This window comes from Bos indicus, chromosome 6 (assembly GCF_029378745.1).
Source record: "Bos indicus isolate NIAB-ARS_2022 breed Sahiwal x Tharparkar chromosome 6, NIAB-ARS_B.indTharparkar_mat_pri_1.0, whole genome shotgun sequence".
NCBI lineage: Eukaryota > Metazoa > Chordata > Mammalia > Artiodactyla > Bovidae > Bos > Bos indicus.
The window spans coordinates 102,699,064-102,724,683 of NC_091765.1; the positions used below are offsets into that span (position 1 = coordinate 102,699,064).

The 25,620-nt window shown below is 47.1% G+C and overlaps 1 protein-coding gene across 9 annotated transcripts in view; it reads left to right on the forward strand.

The window, feature by feature from the left end:
* Window positions 1-25,329, forward strand: part of AFF1 (ALF transcription elongation factor 1) — a 193,799-nt gene extending 168,470 nt beyond the window's left edge. For all 9 annotated transcript variants that reach the window (XM_070791753.1, XM_070791748.1, XM_070791750.1 and 6 more), the window contains 10 exons: window positions 462-1,406; window positions 10,802-10,905; window positions 11,547-11,784; window positions 13,723-13,814; window positions 13,978-14,038; window positions 16,957-17,093; window positions 17,675-17,746; window positions 18,474-18,614; window positions 21,026-21,249; window positions 23,451-25,329. In XM_070791753.1, the coding sequence (XP_070647854.1) occupies window positions 462-1,406; window positions 10,802-10,905; window positions 11,547-11,784; window positions 13,723-13,814; window positions 13,978-14,038; window positions 16,957-17,093; window positions 17,675-17,746; window positions 18,474-18,614; window positions 21,026-21,249; window positions 23,451-23,572 (2,136 nt within the window). In that variant the 3' untranslated portion in view covers window positions 23,573-25,329. The remainder of the gene's footprint in view (window positions 1-461; window positions 1,407-10,801; window positions 10,906-11,546; window positions 11,785-13,722; window positions 13,815-13,977; window positions 14,039-16,956; window positions 17,094-17,674; window positions 17,747-18,473; window positions 18,615-21,025; window positions 21,250-23,450) is intronic.
* Window positions 25,330-25,620: the final 291 nt, after the last annotated feature.

Here is a 25,620-nt window from a genome sequence, read left to right on the forward strand (position 1 = left end):
TGAAACCCATCCATAACCACTAAGACCTTCTTCTGAAAATCCTTGATAAAAGGATTCTTTTTGCTCTTCATTCTTTCCTATCATTTCCTGATAGGATAGTTCACAAGTCAGAATGAAAATTCTGTTTAAATTATACTGTAATTAGCAGTGAAACAAAATCTTTATTACACAGATTTCTCAGCAGTTGACAGTGGTCAGCACTGGTCAGTATCTAATGGTCTATTATTAGTCAGTGTCTGCTACAGCTGGAATTCCTGCAGCATGAACAATGGGAAGATTGTTTTAAGAGTTAATTGTTATAGGATTTAATCTGCAATTAGAGGGGGATCAAAAGGGCCTGAATTCTTAGGTTTGGAGTGACTGCATCTCCCCGGGACAGTCCTGTAGCAGTGGGTGACCAACCCAGAGGAGCAGTATCGTTACTGCTCAGCTAACCCTGTCTTCTTTTTCCTTGTTTGTAGCCCGAGCCTCCGACAACCAACAAATGGCAGCTGGACAACTGGCTGACCAAAGTCAGCCAGCCCGCGGTGCCCACCGAGGCCCCGGGTAGCACGGAGCCCCCGGCCCGACCCCCGGACACTAAGGGCAAGGGCGGCGACAGCGCCACCGCGGGTCACGAGCGCCCAGAGTCCAAAGAGCCTCCCCCCAAAGGCTCCAGCAAAGCCCCCCGGGTCCCATCCGAAGGCCCCCACGCGGGCAAGAGGAGCTGTCAGAAGTCCCCTGCCCAGCAGGAGCCCCCCCAGCGGCAAACCGTGGGAAGCAAACAGCCGAAAAAGCCCATCAAGGCTTCCGCCCCCGGGCACGCGGATGCGCCTGCAGATGCGCGTGCCTGCCTGCAGGTGGAGAGCGAGCCCGGACTTCCTCCCCCGGCCTCCAGGGACCAGCCCTCCAAAGACAAGCCCAAGGTGAAGACGAAAGGGCGGCCCCGCGCCGCAGACAGCCGGGAGCCCAAGCCGGCGGTGCCCACCCCCAGCGACCGGAAGAAGCACCGCAGCGGCCCCCCGAAGGCGCCCCCGAAGGACGCGGCGGCAGAGGACCGGAGCCCCGAACACTTTGCGCTCGTTCCCCTGACCCAGAGCCAGGGCCCTGTCCGCGGTGGCAGCGGCGGCGCCGGCGCCAGGACTAGTGGCTGCAGGCTGGCTGTGGTGGTCCAGGAGGACCGCCGCAAAGACAAACCCCCGGTGCCTTCGAGAGACACCAAGCTGCTCTCCCCGCTCAGGGACGCTCCGCCGCCACAAAGCTTGGTGGTGAAGATCACACTCGACCTCCTGTCTCGGATACCCCAGCCCCCAGGGAAGGGCAGCCGCCCCAAGAAACCAGAAGACAAACAGCCACCAGCAGGGAAGAAGCCAGATCCTGAGAAGAGAAGCTCAGAAAACGCCAGCAAGTTAGCCAAAAAGAGAAAGGTGAGTGTGCGAGACTAACCTTCCCCTCCAGCCTGGACCGTGCCTGCTGCACACCAGGGGCTGTTTGGTGCTCCATTGTCTTAGAGGATTATGTTCACATAACCCTGAACTGTCTTAGAAGAGGCTGGAAATCTTTGGATTCCATGTTGCTTTTGTGACTAGTAGCAGTTAGTCTTTCATGTAGATAAGTGCTAATAAATGCCAGATTACTTCAGCTGAAATAAAGATGAGGCAGTCATTGAGAAGGACATACTGCTTTAGAATAATATAGCATTAAGGGTATGTGTTTTATCTATTTGGATAACATTGGTGTTTACCACCCGCCCCACTAGGTTTTCTCTTTTATTATTTTTATGTATGTTTTTTGGCTGTGCTGGGTCTTTGTTGCCACGTGGGTTTTGCTCTAGTTATGGAGAGCGAGCGTCTATTCTGTAGTTGTGGTGTGGGGGCTTCTCACTGTCGTGGCTTCTCTTATCGCAGAACATGAGCAGTAGGTGCACTGGCTCAGCAGTTGCAGGCCCCAGGCTCTGAAGCACTGGCTCTGTAGTTGCAGGCCCCAGGCTCTTGGCTCAGCAGTTGTGACGCATGGGCTTAGCTGCTCCATGACCTGTGGAATCTTCCCAGAGCAGGGATCAAACCTGTGTTCCTTGGCATTGACAGGCTGCTTCTTATCCTCTGTACTACCGGGGAGGTGCTGGCCCATTAGGTTTTCCTCTAGAAATTAAAACCTTATATGGAATGAAATGTTATTCTGATTTACTGACAGAAGTGATATACACTAAATGTTACTCCTGTGGTTTGATCTTTTTAATACTGATATTATGTCCATATTTTAACTCATGGTAACACACCTCGTTAATTTGAAACCACCATATTTAAGAATTTATGACCTCTGTGAATGACTTTTAATAATAAGCAGGGCATTGTGGGAAAAAGTTTTAGAGCTATTACAGAGATGGTTAGGGCATCTTTTTGAGCAATATAGGCTCTTATGGTGCATTGTGAAGTAGTCTGTCATTTAGCATAGTGTTTGGTATTTTGAACAGTGTCCTTTCAACTTTTATTCTGAATTACTAAGCTCTCGATGTATTTTTTTCACTGCTTCTGGGTGAAGAGAGATTAGTGAATTCCCCCCCTGCCCCAGTGACATTCCCAAACCAACCTATCCAAGATTCAAAATGAAAGACACAAGAAGGGCCAACTCTTTCCTGCCGAGAAGGAATAAAAAGTTTAACACTCCTGCAGATACATAAAAAACTTCTCAGTTACGGAAGTTGAGCTAAGAATAACAAGGACAGAAAGATCATGAAGCCTGCTGTCATGTCTGATTTGACTGATTACTCCATGAGGTTAAAAATATAACATGACTTTACCAAACAGTAAAGGCGACGGTTTCTCCAGCACCTTGTCCAGTGAGCCGCGAGGGTGTGTATTGCTACCGTAACTGCAGCGGGCGAGCCCCGTGGGGCTGGGATCCAGTGCGCTAACTGGCAGTGCTGTTTCAGCTAGAAGCAGACATTTTCCCGTGCCTGGTAACTTTTCCTTTTCCCTTCTTTTTGGCTGTGCTGGGTCTTTGCTGAGGCAGAGGGAGTTTCTTTATGGTTGTGGCTTAGTTGCCCCAAGGCATGTGGAATCTTATCTTGGTTCCTTGACCAGGGATCCAGCCCATATCGCCTGCATTAGAAGGCAGATTCTTTACCACTGGTCCACCAGGGAAGTCCCCTGATACCCTCTGAAACAATGTGTGTGTGTAAGAGGTGTGAAACTTGATGGAGAAAATTGTGATGGACCAGGCTAGGGAAATGGTGCCTACACCTAACATGCCCGAGAAAGCCTGAAAAATACACTCTTTTTACCTCCTCCTGGGAAGTCTTTTATCACCTGTCTCCCAGCTACCATAACCTTGGGTTGGCCAAAAAGGTCATTCAGTTTTTTTCCATTACAGCTTATGGAAAAACCCAAACGAACTTTTTGGCCAGCCCCAATGTTATCTAGTCTCCACGGCTGACCTTTAGCATCAACTCGAGTGGGGAGAAGTATTAGCTTCTAAAGCACTTACTAACCAGGTGGGAACTGGAGTCTCCCTGGATGGTTGTCAGCTCAGTCCACCCTCCAGCGCAAGTCTAGAAGCTCTGTCTAGCTCCACCAAGGGAAGCCAGCTATCAGCCCTTGGCTGAGCTCTGCTAGGGCAGCTCATTCATCTTCCTGTTCAAAGGATAGAGAGGTAATGACCCCCTCATCTTAGGCAAGTACATGCTTGCTTTAAACCTCTGGCAAACAGCTGAGCGGTCTGGCCTTGGGAACAGCCTGCCTGTTTGCTGTGGGAGTGACAGGATCAGTGTCTGAACCGGTCATTCCAAATCCTGGCTGCACGTCCCTGTCTGCTGGGGATGCCCTGGCTACTGGTGGAGGGATGAGCACCACCCTGCATGCTCCCCATTGGTGGTTTTATTTCTTCTTTTTTGTTTTACTTACTATTCTCCCCTCCCCCACATTTTAAAAATTTATGTTAAATTAGAGGATAAGCTTTACAAGGTTGGGTTGGTTTCAGCCAAAATATACATATGGCCCCTCCCTGTTAAACCTCCCTCCCACTCCCCTCATATCATCTAACTCCTCAGATTGGTGGTGCTGGTTTAGTCACAAGTCGTGTCCGACTCTTGTGACCCCATGGACGGGGTCTGTAGCCCTCCAGGCTCCTCTGTCCATGGGATTCTCCAGGCAACAGTACTGGAGTGGGTTGCCATTTCCTTCTCCAGGGCGTCTTCCCGACCCGGGAATTGAACCTGGGTCTCCTGCACTGTAGGCAGAAAACTCCTCAGATTTTCTAATACCTAAGGCTCTGGAGCAGAAGCTTGTCACCAGGGCAGGATTGTACAGAGCTAGTGGTTTGGACTGAGAAATCTCTCCAGGGTGGTGCTTTTAGACATCATGGATCTAGGAATTCCTGGTCTGAAGTATGTCACTAGTTAGAAACACTACTTAGGAGCCTTTAGACAAATATCAACAGCGGCTGACTGTGTAGTTGCTTCCTGATCAGAGAACCGTGTGTCATTGGTTTTACTTCCTGCTGGATTCCAGCTCGTGTTAAGACTGAACACTGCCCCCTCAGGTGCTCTCTGTGAGGGCCAGGCTCCCCACTCTCTTGCCAAGACCCTGACTCTGCTTGCTCAGGGCACCGTGGCTGCCCTGTTTGATGAGTGGGGCTGCTCCGTGGGCAGCCCAAGTCTCTCTCTCTCTTTAAATTTAATTTATTTGGCTGTGCTAGGTGTTCGTTTCAGTGTGTGGAATCTTTAGTTTCAGCACGTGGGGTCTCGTTCCCTGACTAGGGATTGAACCCAGGCCCTCTGCATTGGAAGTGCAGACCACTGGACCACCAGGGAAGTCCCACCCAGGTCTCTTTTTAAGCTTGGGTGCTTTCTTCCATATTTGTATAGTGTTCATGTTCTTCAGGGCTTCCCTGGTGGCCCAGAGGGTAAAGCGTCTGCCTACAATGCAGGAGAGCCGGGTTCGATCCCTGGGTCGGGAAGATTCCCCTGGAGAAGGAAATGGCAACCCACTCCAGTAGTCTTGCCTGGAAAATCCCATGGACAGAGGATCCTGGCAGGCTACAGTCCATGGGGTCGCAAAGAGTCAGATACAACTGAGCGACTGCACTTTCACTTCTCACTTTCATCTTCTTCATATGGAGTGTGAACACTAGAAAAAGCTGCATGAAGAAGTAGTGAGAGCAATTGAATAATGTACCTGCTCCTTCCCATCCCTTTCTTGCCATGAAAGTTAACAGGTATTTTCAGAGTGTTAACAGATTCTTGAGGGGGCTTTCCCAGTGGCTCACCAGTAAAGAATCTGCCTGCAATGCAAGAGATGCATGCAGATGCGAGTTCGATCCCGAGGTTGGGAAGATCCCCTGGAGAAGGAAATGGCAGCCCCCTCCAGTATTCTTGCCTGCAGAATCCCCATGGACAGAGGATCCTGGCAGGCTACAGTCCACGGAGTCCCAAAGAGTCGGACAGGACTGAGCACACACACACACACACATGCACACGCAGCAGATCCTTGAAGCCATTTTAGACTCAAAAGTGTGAGAAGATGATTGTAGAGAGTTAGTGGTGGTTAACAGCTGTGATGAATCCATTGAATGTGGTGCCTATAGAAGTGTATTTGTATTTTTTTCTTCTACTTTGTAAAGTAGTCGGTTGGGGACACTTCATGCGAAAAAGTAGAGAAAATCATGAGGGCAAATGGGCATGAACTTACATGGTCCTCCTTGCATAAACTACAGAATTTCTTCAACCTGATTACAGTTTAGAATTTAAACTAGAACTTATATTTTCTTTTATATAATTTTTAGGCTTCCTGTTTTCCAGACTTGGAAGGGAAGTTGAAGTTTAGAGGCGCAGCACAGTGTATAATCAAGGCGGCACAAAGGGAAGGATTCGAAAAGCACCAAATGTTCCGAGAGCTGAGCCTTGCTCAAGGCGCTTTTCTAGGTGTTGTTGGTGTTCAGTTACAAGGGTGACTCTGTCCTTCGTTACCTCTCATAGATAATCTCAACTAATTCAGTCACCTACGGAAGTCTTTCAAACAAAACTCTAGACTATCTCAGCAGTTGTTTAGACAAATGCCAGAACAGGGAGGTTACGTTCGTGCAGGTCTTTCCCTTCTTCTGAATAACTGCTTTACTGACCGAGAGGCCTGGAGACTTTTGGAAGCACATTGCAGTGCATGGTTTACATGTGTTTTGAAGAAGGGGGAGGGAAATTATGGGATCTGGTGGGAAAATGTGCATTTTTATTGCTTGATGGTTGGTTCAAACCTTCCCTTCTATCCAAGATCAGCCTGTTTTCTCTTGGGTTGTTTCTCCAGATAGACATTCCCGGTTATTATCCTTCAAAATCAAGGGTTTGAAGTCATCCCTATAATTTCCTAAAACCACTTACATCTAATTTCTTCATGCCTGTTAGTTACCCTAAAAACATCATATGGAGAGCTGTTTTAGGGCCAGTCTAATGCCTGTGTTTGCCTGATGAGAAAGAAGGGGGAAAGTGGATACATTTTGCCCTTCTGTGGTGCTTAGCCCAGTGAATATAGCCCGCCTTCTCAGTCTCCACCCTCATTCTTGGGGTCAGCTTGGACTTGTCGGCCTCGTCGTCTCACCGAGCCTCTGGCAGAGGCAGATCTTGGCCAAGTACCTGAACTTCCCCAAAGGCTGCCTCTCCACTTTTGCTCTGCTCCATGTGCTACCAAGTCGATTCGCTTCCCCGAGGGAGAGGGTGATAGAGTTTAGGACTGGAGCACTGAGACCCATGTATCTCTTATTCAGCCGCTGCCTTTCACAGATGGGATCCAGAAAGGCTTGAGGGCTCCCCCTGATGGCTTGGTGGTAAAGAATCCACCTGCAAAGTGGGAGATGCGAGTTCCATTCCTGGGTTGGGAAGATCCCCTGGAGGAGGAAATGGCAACCCACTCTAGTATTCTTGCCTGGGAGATCCCATGGACAGAGGAGCCTTAACAGTGGGACACAACTTAGCGACAACAAACTCCCCTTTTACTTGCAGTACCTGGCTGGTGAGTTGAGTGCCCTGGAGGCCTCCTCTCCAGAAACCGGCTCAGCAGAGCACAGCCCCAGCGCTTCCTTTTATGGTCATCATTCTTGCCCTTTGGCTCCATGCCGCAGGTGGAGCAGCCTTTGGCAGGTAATCTGAGGCTTCCTGAGCCAACAGGTTCAGAAAAGTCAACAAGTCAATCAAGAGGAGCCTCCTCCTGGTGGAGATGTGGGCACCATGGAGACACTGTTTTTCTGAAAAAAGGGAGCTTCCAAGACCCAGACCTGAGACTTGATCTGTGGATAAGCCCCTGGGCAGAGGAGACTCTTTTTCCTCCTGAAAAAAAGCATCGTGCTTACCTCTCTTTCAAATGGTCTCTTGACCCAGAAACATCTCGGGAACTCCTCACCTTCTGTTTTCCAGTCTTGGATCAAGTCTGCCCCACCCCCCCCCCCCCCCCCGCCCCCGCCGCCCCGGATGAGACAACTCCGTCTCTAGTGGCCCTTTGCCTAATCCTAGATCCACTTGGAGAGGTAGTGTAGGCTGGCTCCCGTGCCACTGGAGAAAGTTCAGGGATGCCTCTGGGACTGTTCCTGCAGAGGATGAGAGCGTTCCAAGTGCGAAAATACCAACCCCAGGCTCATAGGAGCGCACTCCATCAAAGCAGACACAGTCACCAGAAGGGAATTTTGCTTAATTGGTGTAATGGCTTACCAGCTTCCCTGGTGGTTCAGATGGTAAAGAATCTGCCTGCAATGCAGCAGGCCTGGGTTCGATCCCTGGGTTGGGAAGATCCCCTGGAGGAGGGAATGGCCACCCACTGCAGTATTCTTACCTGGAGACTCCCATGGACAGAGGAACCTAGCGGGGTATGGTCCATGGGGTCACAAAGAGTTGGACACGACTGAGCACCTAACCCTTTCTACCAGCCGACAGAATATTACCGGCTTCTAAGTTGCTGCATGTCAGTATAAAGCAGATTATTCCAGTAAGTGCCAGCACAGTTGTTAAAGCTGGTGTCAAAGTTGATCCTTGGTTCTGGTCTGTTCTCTTGAGTCACCAGTTGGCACAAGCCAGAGTTAAACCAGTTTGTGAGGATTGACTCACTAGGAATCATATTTTCATGTGTGGTTTGTAAGGCCTGCCACTTTGGCTTCTAGTCGTAACTAGCATGTCCTAAGCAGCATGAAGGTATACAAACAAAAATTAACTCTTCTGCCTCTGGAGTTTGCTGTTTTCTTTAGAAAATAACCTTGTGGGCCATTTATACTTAACTTTATCTTCAGGACTTACCCTTTGTGGTGTTAACTGCCTGGAGATGCCTTCTATTTAAAGCAGTATGAGGACTTCCCTTGTAGAGTGGTGGGCTTAGAATCCACCTACCTGTGCGGGGGACATGGGTTTAATCGCTGGTCCAGGAAGATCCCATATTCCTGCGGGGCCAGAAAGCTCGTGCACCACAGCTGCTGAGCCCACGCTCCAGGGCCCGTGAGCTGCAACTTCTAAAGCCCAAGTGCCCTAGGTCCTGTGCTCTGCAAGATGAGAAGCCCGATCCGTGCAATGAAGAGTGGCCCCCCACTTGCCGCAACTAAAGAAAGCCTGAGTGCCAATGAAGTCCTAGCACAGCCAAAAAAATAAATTAAAAAAAAAAAACAAACAAACTATGATTGGGACTCTGCTCTTCCACTGTAGGGGATGAGGGTTCAGTCCTCGCCAGGGAACTAAGATGCTACGTGCCGTGCGCTGTGGCTGGGAAAACAGCAAAACAACCCTATAAAAAAAAGTGAAATGAAAGTCGCTCAGTCATGTCCGACTCTTTGCAACCCCATGGACTATACAGTCCATGGAATTCTCCAGGCCAGAATACTGGAGTGGGTAGCCTTTCCCTTCTCCAGGGGATCTTCCCAACCCAGGGATCGATCCTAGGTCTCCCGCGTTGCGGGCGGATTCTTTACCAGCTGAGACACAGTGTATTAGTAATTAACTTCGTGTGCGAGTTAATTATCTCTCTGGGTATTTTAGCACATTCTGTGACTTTTCCCAAAGATAAATTTCCCACCTCTTGCAATGTTTGCTGCGCCAGCTGTGTGGCCTTTAATCTAAAACTCAAGAGAAATTCACCGGGGCCGTTGGTAGCAGAGCCTGTTAGGCACAGTGGGTGTAGTGATGAGGGTTCCCACTAGGAGAAGAGTTCTGTTTTAACCAGTCGTTTCCGGTTTATTCTGTTTTTCTCTGCCAACATCCAGAGTACCTGTAAAGTGTTCCCATTGTGAATTGTTGAATGGAGGGTGAGTTACATGCTGAGCCCCAGCAGGCTCCCCCTGGCCACTGCCAGGGCCCCCCTCTCATCTCTCTTGACGTGTGCCCAGGGCTTGTGCTGCTGCCACACGAGAAACAAACAGCCATGTGAAATCACTTGCTGTATTTCAGTTGTGCCCGTGGGATGTGCTTATTTGCATTATATGTTTGCTCCTTGCTAGGTCCTTCAAGATCTGTTTATCCCCCAGTCTTTCATCACGAGCGACTGATTTGTTTTTCTTTTATCTAACCTGTACATCGAATAGTTCTTCATTTGCCTCAGCTCATTGGAAGTTCAAGGTCCATTTTGCATGTCACCTCTAGAAAAGTGTAAAGAACAGTAGCAATATCATGCGACCTAATTTTACATTTTCATAATTTTACATTCTCTAGTAGCCACATTAAAAAATATTAAAAGGAAAAAACAGTGAAAGCAATATTAAATAGTTCCAGTGTATCTAAAATATTGGCACTTCAGCATTTCATCAGTAGAAAAATAATTACATTCTCCGTTTTTCCACAAAGTTCTTGACTTCACTTGTCACTCTGGACTTGCTGGCTCTGGGACAGAGTGTGAGACAGTGCGGGATTGTCTCCAGGGGTACCAGCCTTGGCTCAGAGTTTCTTTCTCCACCCATATTTTCCCCTCTTCTGTGCGCACACCAGGAGATGAAAACTAAATATCCTTATAAGCCACCTTATCTTTTGAAACAAGAGATAAATGTTTTTGGCAGAGTTTGCTAAGGGCTGGATTGAGACACACTCCTGAGCACCTGTGCCTGGAGAATGCGGGGGTCGGAGGGGGTAGGGTACGGTGTGTCTCTGCCTTTTCCCTACTTTTGAGCAAGGCCACACTGTTTATTAGCAGAGCTTGAGCCCACACATCTTAATTTATTCATTTTTCTTGGAGACATTCAGAGAACAAGGGAGAGACTGTGGTGAAAACCAGGGCCTCCCACAATTGGATCACGTGAAAAATGTTTTTCCCAGTTAAGACTCTAAGAGAGGATTTTGGTTTTTTAGGGATTGGCCTAGATTGGCTGATGGTGTCCCAGATTTCTTTCCTGGTGAGCTGTCAGAGGAGTTTAGTTCTGATGCACCTGAGCTGATTGAAGGACCCCCCCCCACTGATCACTTGGTTGTCCTTGTTAGAAGCTAGTAACTCCTCCCCACAGGCCATCACGTGAGCTTAGGCCTGTGGGAAGGACCCTCTGTAAACTGGATGTACATGTTGTCATGGAATAACACAACTGTTGTGCTTCCTGGGAAGAGGAAAACCTGGTTCTTTCCTTTCTGGGTATCCTTCTTTTCCTGGGTGTGAGGAATAGTCCTTCCTGAAGCACAGGTCTGTCTCAGTGTAAATCACATCAGATCTGTACGGCCTGCCGCCTCCCTCTCCCAGAACGCAGTGTAGGTGCTTAAAGGTTGCCACGTGCGTTTAGATGTTCCCACAAGTCTCGTTGTTCTCCTTGTCTTTGCTGTATATTTTTTTCCTCTATTTTGTCTGTACAGTCGTGTTCGTAACAGTTTAATCTTATACAATAACAGGGTGAAGCAGAGAAAGACCACGATAGCAAGAAAGTCAGGCTGGAGAAGGAAGTCAAGTCACAGCCGTCGTCTTCCTCTTCCCACAAGGAATCTTCCAAATCAAAGTGAGTATGGAGGCTAGGAACAGTCTGCAAAGGCGATCAAAGCTTCCTGGATCACGTGCCCTGGCAGACGTTTTCCTTCTGCAATAGAATAAGAGAAGAGTCAACTCTTTGGGGTTCCTTTTGACGATACGCTAAATTTGTTTTGTTTTCCTCCGCGAGGACCTTAGAGGAGTGAACAGTTGGTTTGTCAGCAAACTTAGATTTATCAAAAGCACAAAAAGCCTTGGCAAAAGTGAGCGAGTCGTGTCACCATGTAAACCAACAGAGATTTGAGAGAGAAAGGGGAGGGGGTCCGATGTGAAGGGGGCAGAGAGGAGGTACAGGTTGTGCGGCAGCTGCTGCAGACAGAGCTGTTTGGGTAAAAGGTTAAGACCACTGGCAGACTCTGCAAGCTTCGTGACAAGTTACACAACCACATTTATCAACCTCATTTACTACTCATAGGTAGGACTCGATTTTTCAAAGGTTTAAAAAAAAAAAAAAAAGGCTCTGAAATTTGGCCTTTCCACAAAAATGGATTTCATGCTCTGTGATATCTTAATCTTTTGTGTCAACAGCTACTTTGTCCTTTTAAGCCAAACAACAAAGCTGTGTGGTTCATGTTCTGCCTTAACTTAGTTTTGCCTCGTGTTTCGTTCCAGGATGTCCAGGCCCTCCTCTGAGCCCTCAAAGAAGGAAATGCTTCCCCCTTCGCTCGTGTCATCCTCATCCTCCCAGAAGCCAGCCAAGCCTGCACAGAAGAGGCCACGGCAGGAAGACCCCGGCTGCCAGGACCCCCAAAAAAGTGCCGGTAGTGCCAAGGGCAGCCACAGAGACCCTTCTGCCTCCAAACACAGAAAAGCAGAGGGAAAGGTCTCTGGAAGCTCCACAGAGCACAAAGTAAGGAGGGACACGGTCATGTCGAAAAGGGGATACGTCGGTGTATCTTTAAATGCTCAAATAAGTCCTGACTGATGGTAGTTCAGAGCTATTTCATCACTTGTAAAAGCCAGAATGAATAATTTGTGCTTAAATCTCCACTTGCCAGAGGGAGAGTAAGAAACAGTTCCTGTTACATGAACATTGAGTTGGAAGTTTATTCTTAAGATGGTTCAGACGTGCAAATACAGAATACATGCTTGGGTTAATTTTCTATCCAGAGTTTTGCAGTAAAACATAACTCTGGTTAGTTCTTGGCTTGGATGTTTGATCTCAAATACTTCCATTATTAGTGATAATGGGAAAAATTTCCTTTTTCAAATACAAATTCCTTTCTTCCTGTTAATCTGGAATGGGTAATAGAGTGTGTGTGTGTGTGTGTTGCCTAAGAGTAAGTGTTAAATTTGGTTTGTTGATAATCTGTTCTCTTGAACATGCTTGTCTTATGGCTTTTCTGTGTCCCCGATACAATCAAAATCTACAGTTTCAGTTGAATCTAGCTGAGAAAATGCTTGACTAAGCCAAAGTGTGCAGTGTTTGAGTTCTCTTTTGAGCTCCTTTTGGGCTAATTTAGAGAAATAGTATTAGGTTGGTGCAAAAGTAATTGTGGTTTTGCATTGTTGAAATTTGCCGTTTGGTATTGAAATATATTCTTCAATGTGATTCTGTTATACATTATTTTAATGCATATTTCTCACTTTGTGTTTTTTGTTAATGGCTTATTACTTGCTGTTTATATTTGTTTTAGACTATGGAAATGATGTTAGACAAAAAGCAAATTCGAGCGATTTTCTTATTTGAGTTCAAAATGAGTGGTAAAGTAGTGGAGACAACTTGCAACATCAACAACTCATTTGACCCAGGAACTGCTAATGAAGGTACAGTGCAATGGTGGTTCCAGAAGTTTTGCAGAGGAGACAAGAACCTTGAAGATAAGGAACATGATGGCCGGCCATCGAAGTTGACAACAACCGATTGAGAGCTGTCACGGAAGCTGGTCCGCTTACAACTACTCGAGAAGTTGCTGAAGAACTCAGCGTCGACTATTCTACAGTTGTTTGGCATTTGAAGCAAACTGGAAAGGTGGAAAAGCTTGGTAAGTGGGTGCCGCATGAGTTGATCGGAAATCAAAAAATCATTGTTTTGAAGTGTCATCTTCTGTAAAACAAAAGTGAACCGTTTCTTGATAAGATTGTGGCGTTCGACAAAAAGTGGCTTGTACGTGACAACTGGCGGTGTCAGTGGTTGGACCAAGAAGAAGCTCTAATGCGCTTCCCAAAGCCAAACTTGCACCAGGAAAAAGTCACAGTCACTTTGGTGGTCTCCTGCCCGTCTGGTCCACTGCAGCTTTCTGAATCCCAGCGAAACCATTACATCTGAGAAGTATGCTCAGCGAATCGATGAGATGCACCAGAAACTTCAGTGCCTGCAGCCGGCATTGGTCAACAGAAAGGGCCCAGTTCTCCGCAGCAACATCCAACCGTACGTCGCACAACCAACACTTCGAAAGTTGAATGAATTGAGCTACAAAGTTTTGCCTCATCTGCCATATTCACCTGACCTTTTTGCCAGTTGACTACCATTTCTTTAAGCATGTCAACAACTTTTTGCAGGGAAAATGCTTCCACACCAGCAGGAGTCAGAAAATGCTTTCCAAGAGTCCATCGAATCCCACAGCATGGATTTTTACAGTATGGGAATAAATACACTTATCTCTCATGGGCAAAAATGTGTTGATTGTAGTAGTTCCTGTTTTGATTAATAAAGATGTGTTCGAGCCTAGTTATAATGATTTAAAATTCACAGTTCGAAGCCGCAATTACGTTTGCACCAACCAAATAGGTTTGCGTCAGTGATCTTAAATGTGAGAGGGTGATCGATGTGATGATTTTTTTCAAGGGATCATCTGGAGATACTGCAAACCGTTTTCCAGTGCCTTCTTTGCCAAATGGTAACTCCAAACCAGGGAAGCCTCACGTGAAGTTTGACAAGTAAGACCTTGGGTGCAGCTCCCTCCGTCTCGGCCCCTCCTCCCCCTCCTGCCTCCCCTCACACCGCCCGACCGCCTGTCCTTTCCCGCCTCTAGTCATTTCCCTCCAGTCCAGTACCTGTAGCTTCCTGTGACCCACTCCTGGTCTTTTTCTTCTCTTTCAGACAACAAGCCGATTTTCACCTGAAGGAAGCCAAAAGGTTGAAGGACAAAGCAGAATTAGTGGTCCGTCTTGGCTCTTTCTCCCTTGGGTGGAATGTTTTCTGATAAAATCCTTGCCGTCTCATTCTGCCGTATTCCACACCGCTAACCGTGGAGGGGGCTGGTGGGGGAAGGCAGGGCAGCGCGGGGCATGAGAGCATCAGCAGGGTCAGAATCAGGGAGGGGTGAGGGGAACTCGAGGAGTAACACCAGTGTGGCTTCATGGGTTCCGTTTGATCGTGGGCAGATAGTACCAGCGCGCGTTTCGTGTCTACATGAGTGAAAGTTGATCTGCCTGACGGTGTTTTATGTAATACACACAAGTGCTTCCTTATCCCACTGAATCTGTTCTTTGGATGTGAAACACAACTCTTGCTTTTTGCAAGCTGGTCAGTTTGTGTTCACCCCAAAACATTTCAAAAAGTAAGGTAGGCTGTTTGCATTCCAAAATTTATTTTAAAGCCCCAGAGAGACTAACAGTGAACAGTGGACCAACGCCATCAGAGGAAATTTGATGGTGAGGCTGCCGATGGTTCTCTTGGTAAACAAGCAGGGAACTCTCTTTCCCTGGTGGCTGTTGGACCTTCTGGAAGGGGGCAGTTTTTGTTAGTTGCATACATAATTAAATATGCTTTTAATTCTCCGCTGCAGTATAGTCAGATAAGGCTTGCCCTTTGTCATAGTTAAACATCTAAGACTCTGGGGTTTTATATACTTGGTGTATTCCCCACACCCAAACCCCTACGGAGACCATATGTTGAACTTTGTACCACGACAGCGTCCTTTGCTTTGATTCTGCCACATGCAGACATAGCCACGAACTCCGGCAGTCCACGGGGATTGAATGGGATCCATCCGTGGTGGCCTCAGAATCCACACCCAGCCCGCTCAGTGTTCTGCACCCCCCGTCTGTGGACTGGCATCTGTTCTCAGGCTTGGGAGGGCTGGGCCAAGTCCCTTTTCATCAGGTCCCTGTTCATCAGGGTAGAGTCCTTCCCACGCCGGCTGCTGTAAGAGGGTTGCAGGCAAAGTTAGGCGCTATCTGCACAGTGACTATACCGGGATGACCTTAGTCAGATTGAGATGCCTCAAGCGGCACCAGACAACAGCGTGTCCCAGCCTCTTCCTTTCCCTTCTCCGAGGCTGTTGTGAGAACTGTATGAGTCTTTGGGTTTTTGAAATAGAGTAAATATTAGGGAGTCTGTCTGCCACTCATCAACAGCTTATCTTGACATTGGGCACTTTGAGCACTAGAGTCCCTCATTATTCAAACAAGATTACTACTCCAGCGAACTTTTTTGTGTGTCGTATTTCATCTGTACATATGCACATCTTCTTTCTCCCTTCCTATGGCTATTGCATCCGTTTTAATAAACAATATTAACTCATTCTACCCTCAAAATATGCTGGTTTGGATGGAAACCTGAATGACCAGCCTCTCTGTTATGTTTTCCTTTAATCACACAATGTCTTAAACATGTCCATCATTCACACCAAATAGTTAAGTGCATAACTGAGTAGAGAGGAGTGTATTTCATCTCTCTTCTTCTTTTACTTATTGTTGGGTAAGGAAATTAGAACTCTGCAGCCCACTCCAGTATTCTTGCCTGGAAAATCCCAGGGATGGAAGAGCCTGGCGGGCTACAGTCCGTGGGGTTGTAAAGAGTCTGACACGACTGAGCACGTGAACACAGCACGTATCACCTTTAACAGTGTCCCAGGAGCCCCATAGAGTTATCACAGGAATATTATCATTAGGAACCTCACAGAATTCTCAAAGAAGTGGGAATGGGCAAGTTGCCTTAGTATAGTTATTTTTGTTTCTACCCTGAGGCCAATATAAATTTTGAAAATTCCATGAAAGAGGTGGTATTGGATAAGTAAATTGGAAGAGTTAAATTCCCACCAGTGAAGCAAACCAGTAAGGCCCTTTACGATTGATTATTTGGGGCATGCTGATTGGATTTTTATTCTTTCTGTCACTGATTTTCTGAGCCTGGGTTCTCTAGAAGAAATGTCTTAAAATCAAGTTATTTTTTAAAATGAAAGGTAGCAGCCATCTTTCTTTGCCAGACCATGTTTCTTTGCCGATTCGTCACCATCTCCTTACACTCCACTTGCGTCTTTATGGTTTTCAGTCTTTTGAACTTACCAAATTAGAGGCGTTAGCAGAAACGCCTTGCACATGTCATGTTGACCAGTTGCTCTTACATCATGTGCTGCATACACGCGTGGAGAGGAAAGTGGAGGCTCTCGCCCGTCTCTTGAGCTGGCTGAATTCCACCAAGTGAGAAGAGTGTTAAGTGACCAAAATGTGTATTCAGGCTTAAGTGACCGCCAGTATCTGGTTGCTTTCATACATCTGCATTCCTGTTGAGGGACTCTGAAACGTTATCCCTGTTGACCCAGAGGACTGCCTTGAGCCCTTAACCCAGGCTTCCAAAGAGAGGATCTGTTGGGCTGTAAAATACATCAAAAGATTATTATTCGACATGATACCTGAGATGCTTGTAAACCATAACATTTTTTTTACTTGTTAAGAGAGAAAGTGCAGCACATACAAAGAAACCGTGAATGCATTATTCTAGATGTATAGTGTAACCCATTTTTCAGGAAAATCATATAGTGGGCAGCTGCACACTAGTAAGGAGGGGACCGTGTACTTGGTGCCTTAGCTTGAGTATGTACTTCAGTACGTTTTGAGAAGTGAATCTTATTACAAGATTGTCTTCTCTTTCCTACTGAAATTTTTCTGGAAGAAAGTTCTCAGTAGGTCAGAGCGGATGGGCTTTGGATATCATGGTTGAGTTGGTCTGTCCCCGACTTCTCTCCAGCCGTAGTTCAGCTCAGACGGTGGGGGCCGGTTTCTGTAGAGAATATGTGTGAGAAGCTGAGTAAAAGTCCGTGTTAGGCTTGACAAGGGCTGTGCTCTTCGCCCACAGACGGACAAGGTAGGGAAGGCCTTTAAATACCTGGAGGCTGCCTTGTCCTTCATTGAGTGCGGCGTCGCCCTGGAGTCGGAGAGCCCCGCGTCCAAGTCGGCGTACTCCATCTACTCGGAGACCGTGGACCTCATTAAGTGAGTGCCCGCCCGTGTCTTCCTCTTAGCACTTCCTGTCGTCACCTTTATGGCTTGAATCCATGTGAACTTCGGTGTGAGGACAGCTTAACAAAGGGGAGTCTTTCAGAAGTCGCTGATGCAGGAAGTTGGTTGGTTTTTGTTTCTGGTCGTGAACTGAAATTGTGTTCCAGATGAAGTGCTAGACCAGAATACCTCGGTCCGGCCAAGTGAACGGTGAAATGCCAGTCCCTTTAGGGAGGGGGTCGGGTTTTCCAGCTTGACTTTCTTAGATGCCCTCTTGTTTCCGCTGCAGCTCTCTCTCCTTTATCCCCTGCGTTTCAGCAGGGGACTCGGTAAGAGCACAGGTCTGCTTGGTTTCAAGCAGGTGGGCAGGTGAGAGGGCAGGCATGTCCTCGCCTCGTCTTCAGAATGGCGTGACTTGTCACGCTGAAGCCTCGTTTGTCTTCTGGGCTGCTGTCTCGTGGCCACATCTTTAGGAAAAATCAATATGAAACTAAGACAGACATCATAAGGTGTCTTTGTGCCTGGAGTTTTCTGATTGCCTGTTTGACTTGATGGACATGTCTGTTTTCCTATAGGTTCATACTGTCATTAAAATCCTTCTCAGATGCCACAACGCCAACACAGGAGAAGATATTTGCTGTTCTATGGTGTGTATTTTTCCCTTTGTCTAAAGAGTATTACATTTGCTTTTGCATCTCTCGATGTTACCAAGAGAGTTTGATAGCTTGTTTTCTTAAAATGAAAATACTAATGAAAGGGGAATCAGTACCAGAAAGTGGGAGGATGTGTGTCAAGGGGTTAATCTCACTGGTGATTGATTATTATGAGATGTCATCTACTGCCATTTTACTGACAACTCAGATTCTTTGGTCTTGTGACTTAAACTATATCCTTGTGTATCTGTGTTTGACCATTAGAATGCAGGCAGATTCTTTACCATCTGAGCCCCAAAGGAAGCCCATTCATTGGAAAAGAACCAATTCATTGGAAAAGCCTGACGCTGGGAAAGATTGAGGGCAAGAGGAGAAGGGGGCAGCAGAGGAGGATGTGGTTGGATGGCATCACCAACTCAATGGACATGAGTTTGAGCAAACTCTGGGAGATAGTGAAGGATAGGGAAGCCTGGCGTGCTGCAGTTCATGGGGGTCGCAAAGAGATGGACATACACAGCTTAGTGATTGAACAACAACAAACATCAGTGCTGTTTCACCTGTGTTTACTTCTGATGCTAGTACAGGGAGGTTCTTGATGTTCTTCCTCTTGTTAATTGAGGAAAACCCAGTGGTGGAAAAGGTTTGGTGGCTCACTCTCTGTAGTGGCGATAGGCATGTCTCCAAGGCAGTGCTTCATTTCCACTTATGTTTATGTTCACAGCATGCGTTGCCAGTCCATTTTGAACATGGCAATGTTTCGTTGTAAAAAAGATATGGCGATAAAGTATTCCCGCACGCTTAACGAACACTTCTTCAAGACTTCTTCCAAGGTTGCCCAGGCACCTTCTCCATGCATCGCAAGGTAATGGCCAGCCTGACTGAAATAACTCCCAGTGTTAAATGCCCTCTTTATGTGACTCTTGTGTGCCTTCAGCATGTCAAAAATTATATACTCCATGTGCGGTCTTGCTCCTTCAACTGAAATCACCAGCACATCTCTACCTTTTTGAGGAGTCGTTAGAAATCACGATATTTGCTGGTTGGGCAACATAAAGAGATAATTGTAAAAGAATACAAGGTCCATATTTCAGACCTCTGAGGATGTTTAGATATGCCCAGTGATGCAACAGGCAAAGCCAGCGGAACCAGAGACAAAGTCCTTTATCCTTCTAGACCTGACCTTCAGGGGTCCCTGACCTTCAGGATCTAACGCCTGATGATCTGAGGTGGAGCTGATGTAATAGAAATAAAATGCACAATAAACAATGTGCTTGAATCATCCTGAAACCATCCCGCCCGCACGCACTCCCCCGCGAAGTCCGTGGAAAAATTGTCTTCCTCAAAACTGGTCCCTGGTGCCGAAAAGGCTGGGGACCGCTGTTCTGTACAGCATGCCGTCTGGGCATTTCACTAAACGAGAAGTGTGCAGAACCAGTTGCCTGCCACCTTTTCAGGATCTGCAACAGATACAAAGAAAGAAAACAATTCAGGCTAAATTCCTTCCCCCACTTTGTGAACTGCTCGTCTATCCTGTGAACTGTCGAAAAGCAGAGTCCTTGTGCAGGTGTTTCTGAGATGAAGATATAGAATTTCCTGCCCTTTAGTTTCTTGTCTAGTATTTTTTTTTTTTTTTTTTAATTTGGTCATCCTCCTTGAAAAGCTCCCAGTTCTGATGGGTTTTGCTATTTTAAGAGCATCACCTAGAAGCCTGCCCCATTTCCAGCAGGTTGAAAACAGGAGATTCCCACGTGGCTTCTCTTAAAAAAAGACAGTCCTGATTGAGAACGAATTTCTTTACTTCTGAAAATGGCTCCCACCTCTGAGGTATTCTTCTCAAATAATAGGTTGTCAGTCACTTTGTTTTTTGAAGTTTTTATTTTCTGTTGGAGTGCAGCCGATTAACAGTGTTGTGGTAGTTTCAGGTGGACAGCAAAGGGATTCAGCCGTACATACACACGTGTCCATTCTCCCCCAGACCCCCTCGCATCCAGGCTGCCACACAGCATTGGGCGGAGCTCCCTGTGCCGCTCAGCAGGCCCTTGGTCGTCCGTTTCCAGTAGAGCAGAGTGTACATCCATCCCGAGCTCCCTAACTCTCCCTTCCCGCCCTCCGTCCCCCAGCCGCCGTACGTTTGTTCTCTGAGTCTGAGTCTCTGTTTTGTCCCTAGGTTTATTTGTATCGTTTCTTTTTAGACTCCACACGGTAGGGATATCCTATGCTGTTTCTTGCTCTGTATCAGTCACGTGATTTAGATCACTCCTTCCCCAGGCATCTGTGAGCCCCTTCCTTGTACCAGACCTTGTTGTAGGTACAGGAAAGCCTCAGTAAACAAAGCAGACAGGAATTGCTGCCCTGGGGGGGCTCCTACTCTAGTCCTTCAAAGCGTGCATTCTGCTGGGGACACTTAGGACCCCTGAGGACCCACAGACCCCGAGGGCGGCTGTTGCCACGCCGCCAGGGCACAGCCGCTGGCCCGTCTTTCCGTTCCTGTGCCTCAGTCCTCAGGCCTGAGTGACTGCACTTGCTCTCCCGTTTGATCCATGTCAGTGTGCACTTGCGGGTGTGGTGGACGGTCCCGAGGAGAGCAGAGGGCGTGCTGTGAGTCCCTCCTCAGGGACTGTCCCCTGTTCAGCCAGTCACACGTTCCGCAGCTGTTTACCCAGAGCACCCGCTGTGCTAAGTGCTGGACACGCAGAGACGAGTCAGACACGGTCCCTGTCTTCACGGTGCTCGTGAGGCAGGAGAAGGAATAGAAGAGTAAGAGGAGACGTGACAAATGCAAGGAGACAGGCCAGGCGACAGGAAGGAAGCTGCGACGTGTCCCCAGGGTCTGGGAGAGCGCCAGGTGCAGAGTCGGAGCTCAGGGATGTTTCTTGAGTGGACGAAAGAAGGAATATATCAGAGATGAGGCCCATCTTCTCAGGGGAAGTGTTGTCTTCCCAGGAGAAGCTGCAGTAGAGGGTGGGGAGAGAAGAGATTCCAGGCCATGGGCGTAGCAGATGCAGAGGGCCCAGGAATACCCGGAATACGGATCCGCCCACCCAGTTCTGTGTCCAGGGAAGGCCACCTTCCCCAGTTCCTTCTTCCGTTTGGAGGGTCCTATGCCACTGTGTTTTAGGAAATACATTTCCAGCACCCCGAAGGGGAAGGGCACCTCTGACCTCATAGAAGTGACTGGCATCTTGGCAGGTACAGAGACCGGGTGACTGGGATTGCGGTTCCAGAAGCAGGAGTTCAGGTGATTAACCAGTCCTCTTTCCTCCCGCTTCCCAGAAGCACAGGCACACCGTCCCCCCTCTCTCCGATCCCTTCTCCGGCCAGCTCCATAGGGTCCCAGTCAAGCGCTGGCAGCGTGGGGAGCGGGGCGCTGCCCGCCACCATCAGCACCCCCGTCACCATCCAGAACATGACATCCTCCTACGTCAGCATCACTTCCCACGTCCTTACCGCCTTTGACCTGTGGGAACAGGCTGAGGTCCTTACCAGGAAGAACAAAGGTAAGTGGTTCTGTGGTGGTGGTTACCGGGCCATGGGGATTGGGCGGGGGATAACGTTGCGTGTTCCCTTCGGTGTTTTGGCCTTTTTGCTGTTGTTTTAAATTATAGGTGATTTACAATGTTGTATTAATTTCTACTGTAGAGCAAAGTGATCCAGTTACCCATATATATATTCTTTTATTCTTTCCCGTTATGGCTTATCGCAGCTTGCAGAATATAGTTCCCTGTGCTCTAGAGTAGGACCTGGTTGTGTATCCATTCTGTGCGATACGTAATGGTCTGTGTCTGCTGCTGCTGCTGCTGCTAAGTCACCTCAGTTGTGTCCGACTCTGTGCGACCCCATAGACGGCAGCCCACCCGGCTCCTCTGTCCCTGGGATTCTCCAGCAAGAGCACTGGAGCGGGCTGCCGTTTCCGTCTCCGTGCACGCGTGCATGGTTTGCGTCTGCTGACTCCAAACCCCGACTCCACCCTCCCTCCCCTCCCCTCCCCCTTGGCGACCATAAGCCTGCTCTCTGTGCCTGTGAGTCTGGTTCTGTCTCATAGGTGAGTTCATCTGGCATATTTTAGATTCCACGTCAGGTGATGGCATGTGGTGTTTGTCTTTCTCTGGCTGACTTACTCACTCAGTGTGATAATCTCTAGGTGCACCCATGTTGCTGGATGGCATTATTTCATTCTTTTTTATGGCTGCATAGTGGTCCATTGTAAATATATACCACATCTTTATCCACTCATCTGTGGGGGGACATTTAGTTTCTTTCCATATTTTGGCTCTTGTGAATGTCTAGGTGCATGTATCTTTTTTTTTTTTTTTAAAGAAAAATATTTATTTTTAACTGATTGATGATTGCTTTACAGTATTGGTTTGATTTCTGTCGTGCATCATCATGAACTGACCATCTGGGTGCATATATCTTTTTGAGTTAGAGTTTTGTCCAGATACATGCTCAAGGGTGTGGAGTTGCTAGATCATATGGAAATTCTGTTTTTAGGTTTTTGAGGAACCTCCATACCGTTTGCCACAGTGACTGCCCCAACACAGTCCCACCATCCGTTCAGTGTTTTGAAGAAGAGGAAGTTGTAGCTATTTACTCTTCTCACATTTTCTCCATTCTGTCACAGTTCTTCCTTGAGATGGATTTCTGTGACTTGATCTTGGCAAAACTAAATGAGAAGTGGCTTCTGCACCACGCCCCTTTGGAAGTTTTGGTATCACTGGTGGTGGTTTAGTTGCTAAATCATGTCCGACCCTTGCAACCCCATGGACTAGGGTCTCTGCCTGGCTGTTCTGTCCATGGGATTTTTCCAGGCAAGAATACTAGAATGGGTTGCCCTTTCCTTCTCCAGGGGATCTTCCTGACTTGGGAATTGAACCCAGGGGCTCCTGTACTGCAGGCAGATTCTTTACCAGCTGAGCTACGAGGGAAGCATTTGGTGTCATTATTTCCCCCTGACCTGAAGTGCTAGCAAAAGGGCAAAGCGAGTGCAGAAGGAAAGGCATCAGCTCTCGGCAGGAACAGCGAGTTTGACGTGGGAAGTGGCGTCACCTGCAATACTGAGTTTATTGTTTGTTTCCAGTGTATGTTAGGAAAGATGGTTAGCAACGATATAGGAAACTACGGCTTAGTGAACAGTCTTGAGTCTTGTTTAAGAAGAAGGCCCTTGGAGAAATCCAAGGTTTAGGAGATGATCGATCATCCTATCAGAGGAACTGTTTGGTGGCTGTGACCATTAAGTAAAAGCATATCTGTAAATGCCAGATGAAAGCCTGGACTTACTCTTGCCTGGCTGTAGAGAAGCAGTCAGCCAGCTGGCTGTGGCCATTGAATTTCCTCACAGCCTCTTGAAACTTCATTTTCTTTCTTAGCAAACTAATGAGGCTTTTTTTTTTTTTTTTTTTTTTAAACATATTGGATATTTTCGTTTGTTTTCATTCATGCATCCACTGATCCCAAAAGTATGGTGTGCCAGGCATTATAGAGTCAGTGCTGCAACAAACGTAGTTCCTACTGCAGAGATGTGGAGAATTAGCAAACCATTCCAGTAGATTGTGATTTTAAAATTGTTTTGCTGTGCTAGAGGAAGTACAGAGTACTGTGGGGATCACGTTTCTGGAACCCTGACTTCTTTGACTTTGTATGTTTTTATTTTTGCCTGTGCGAGTGTGTTTACGTGGTTTTGGGTTTGCTTTGTTCGCAGAATTCTTTGCTCAGCTCAGCACAAGTGTGTGCGCGCTGGCCCTCAACAGCAGTTTGATGGATCTGGTGCATTATACAAGACAGGGTTTCCAGCGGCTAAAGCAAGTAACCAAGACACCTTAACGGAGGCCCAGGTGGATTCGATGCCTTGGGCACTATTTTGCACATTGGAAGCCTCAAAACAGTCCAGACATTTGTCTCCTTAGAACACCAAGCTCAAGAGAAGCACCACGAGACGGCCAGGACGTTTGCTCACTGAAACTCGAGGACTGTGGAATCGTTGGTTGGACAGGATGGTTTTGCAGAAGCAGAGAGGAAGGAGGCTGGCCTGAGAGATGCTCTTGCCTTTCCTAACCAAAGGATGGAAGTGCAGTGTAGCCTGAGTGGGCGTATTCTTGGTCTAGAAACATTTCCATATTTTTTTTAACCAGCAGGATGCGAATGAAATGAGGAGAAGCAGTTTCAACTCTGAAATCAAATTCACATCATCTCAGTAGCCACATTAGTTCATTCCCAGAAGGAAATTTTTTTTTTTTAAACGAGTGAGTTGTGGTATAGGGTTTTGTGGGTAATTTGTTTTTTTAAGTTGTGGGGGGAGTATTTGTTTAATAAATTCTAATGGTCATCTATAAAACATGAGTTGTGGAGGACTCCGCTATACCTCCTTTCTGCCAGTGAACAGTGGCTCTGATGATACCAGGTATTGTCCTAATATACAAAGTCGGAAGCACCCCCCGTTGCCTGGACACTGCGGGTGCAGCCCGGCTCCGAGTTGTCTGCTCCTGTGCTGGAAGGCGGCCCTGAGGGAGCTACAGCATCTGCATCTCTGCCCGCATCTCCGCCTCCATCGCCCCCCGCATCTCCACGTGCCGCGTGCCGCGGAGGGCCTGGTGCCGCCGTTCCCACCCCCTGCTTCAGCGAAAGGCAGTCACATTGACTGTATTCTGCATTTTCTCCTTTGGGGAAGAAGGGAACCAGCACTTACCCGTGACCAGAGGGTTGAAATGCTTTTTAATTTTTGTGAAGTAGAGCTGGACTTTGAGGTGCTGCTCTGTGGCCTAGTTATGCGGACACTTACGTTGTCTAACCAACTCAGAGTTTTGTCAGCGAACAAAGAAAAAGGAAATCTACTTCTTAGAAAGGCTATATTTTTCTGCTACGAATTACTTTATATTTATAGCAAAACTAGACTTTGAGAGCCCTTGATTGTCTTTGTCTAGGCGAAATTAACTCCCTGAGAGGCTGTGGAGATTTGGGGTAGTTAATTAGACTTAAAAAAAAATAATAATAATAAAGTCACCGCATGCCTTCACTCCAGAGTGCACACTGTCAACTGGATTTGATTAGATTGAAGAGGATCTGTGGCCTTCCTGCAAGTTGTTTTTGTCAGATTCTATACATTAAGCCACGTTTATTTTGAATGACCTAAAAGTGGGGGAAAAAAAGAACAACAAAAATACGAAACCCCAGAAATTCCCACATATCCATAAGCACAGATTTTTTTTCATTGAAACTTTGAGGGTTGTTATTGGAAGCATTATTATGAATGTAGTATTTTTAGAAGCTAATTCTTTTTATCCCTTTTAGAAGTAGAATTTGCACATGTATTACAATTGAGGAGTGTTACCGCTACAATTGGTTTTTCTTCCTTCCTTCATCCCATTCCACTCCCCTGCGTGTTGTTTCCTTGCAAGCGTGTTGGACCTTGCCATGTTTATTTATTAGTGAAGAAAGGCGTGCCATCTTTATTTATAATGAAGAGGTCTGAAGTCCATACGATGAATGTAAGAACTTTCTTGGTCATTTGATAACTATGTAAAAGGGATGTACAGAGGACGGGAGTGATGCTTATTTTTCGCAATATAAATTGTTTGTGTGAAGCTGTTCCTTCCATGTCATTTATTATCCAGCCTGTTCTTCGGTTATGGCCAGCTTAGGTTAGAGCGAGAGAATTATAGCAGCAGTAATAACTGATGCATGATCCTGATGGACCCACGTCATCTATTGCTGCTCTAAGGCAGAGCCATTGTCCTTTTTGAACTACTCATTTAAAAAGCAGCCTGTTACATTAACAGTAATTGCCTGGAAGGTTGTGTGCTTGCGTCACTGAGTGTCCATCTCTTCTGTGTAGGAGACGAGACACCAGAATCAGGCTTCTGTGGTTACTAAAC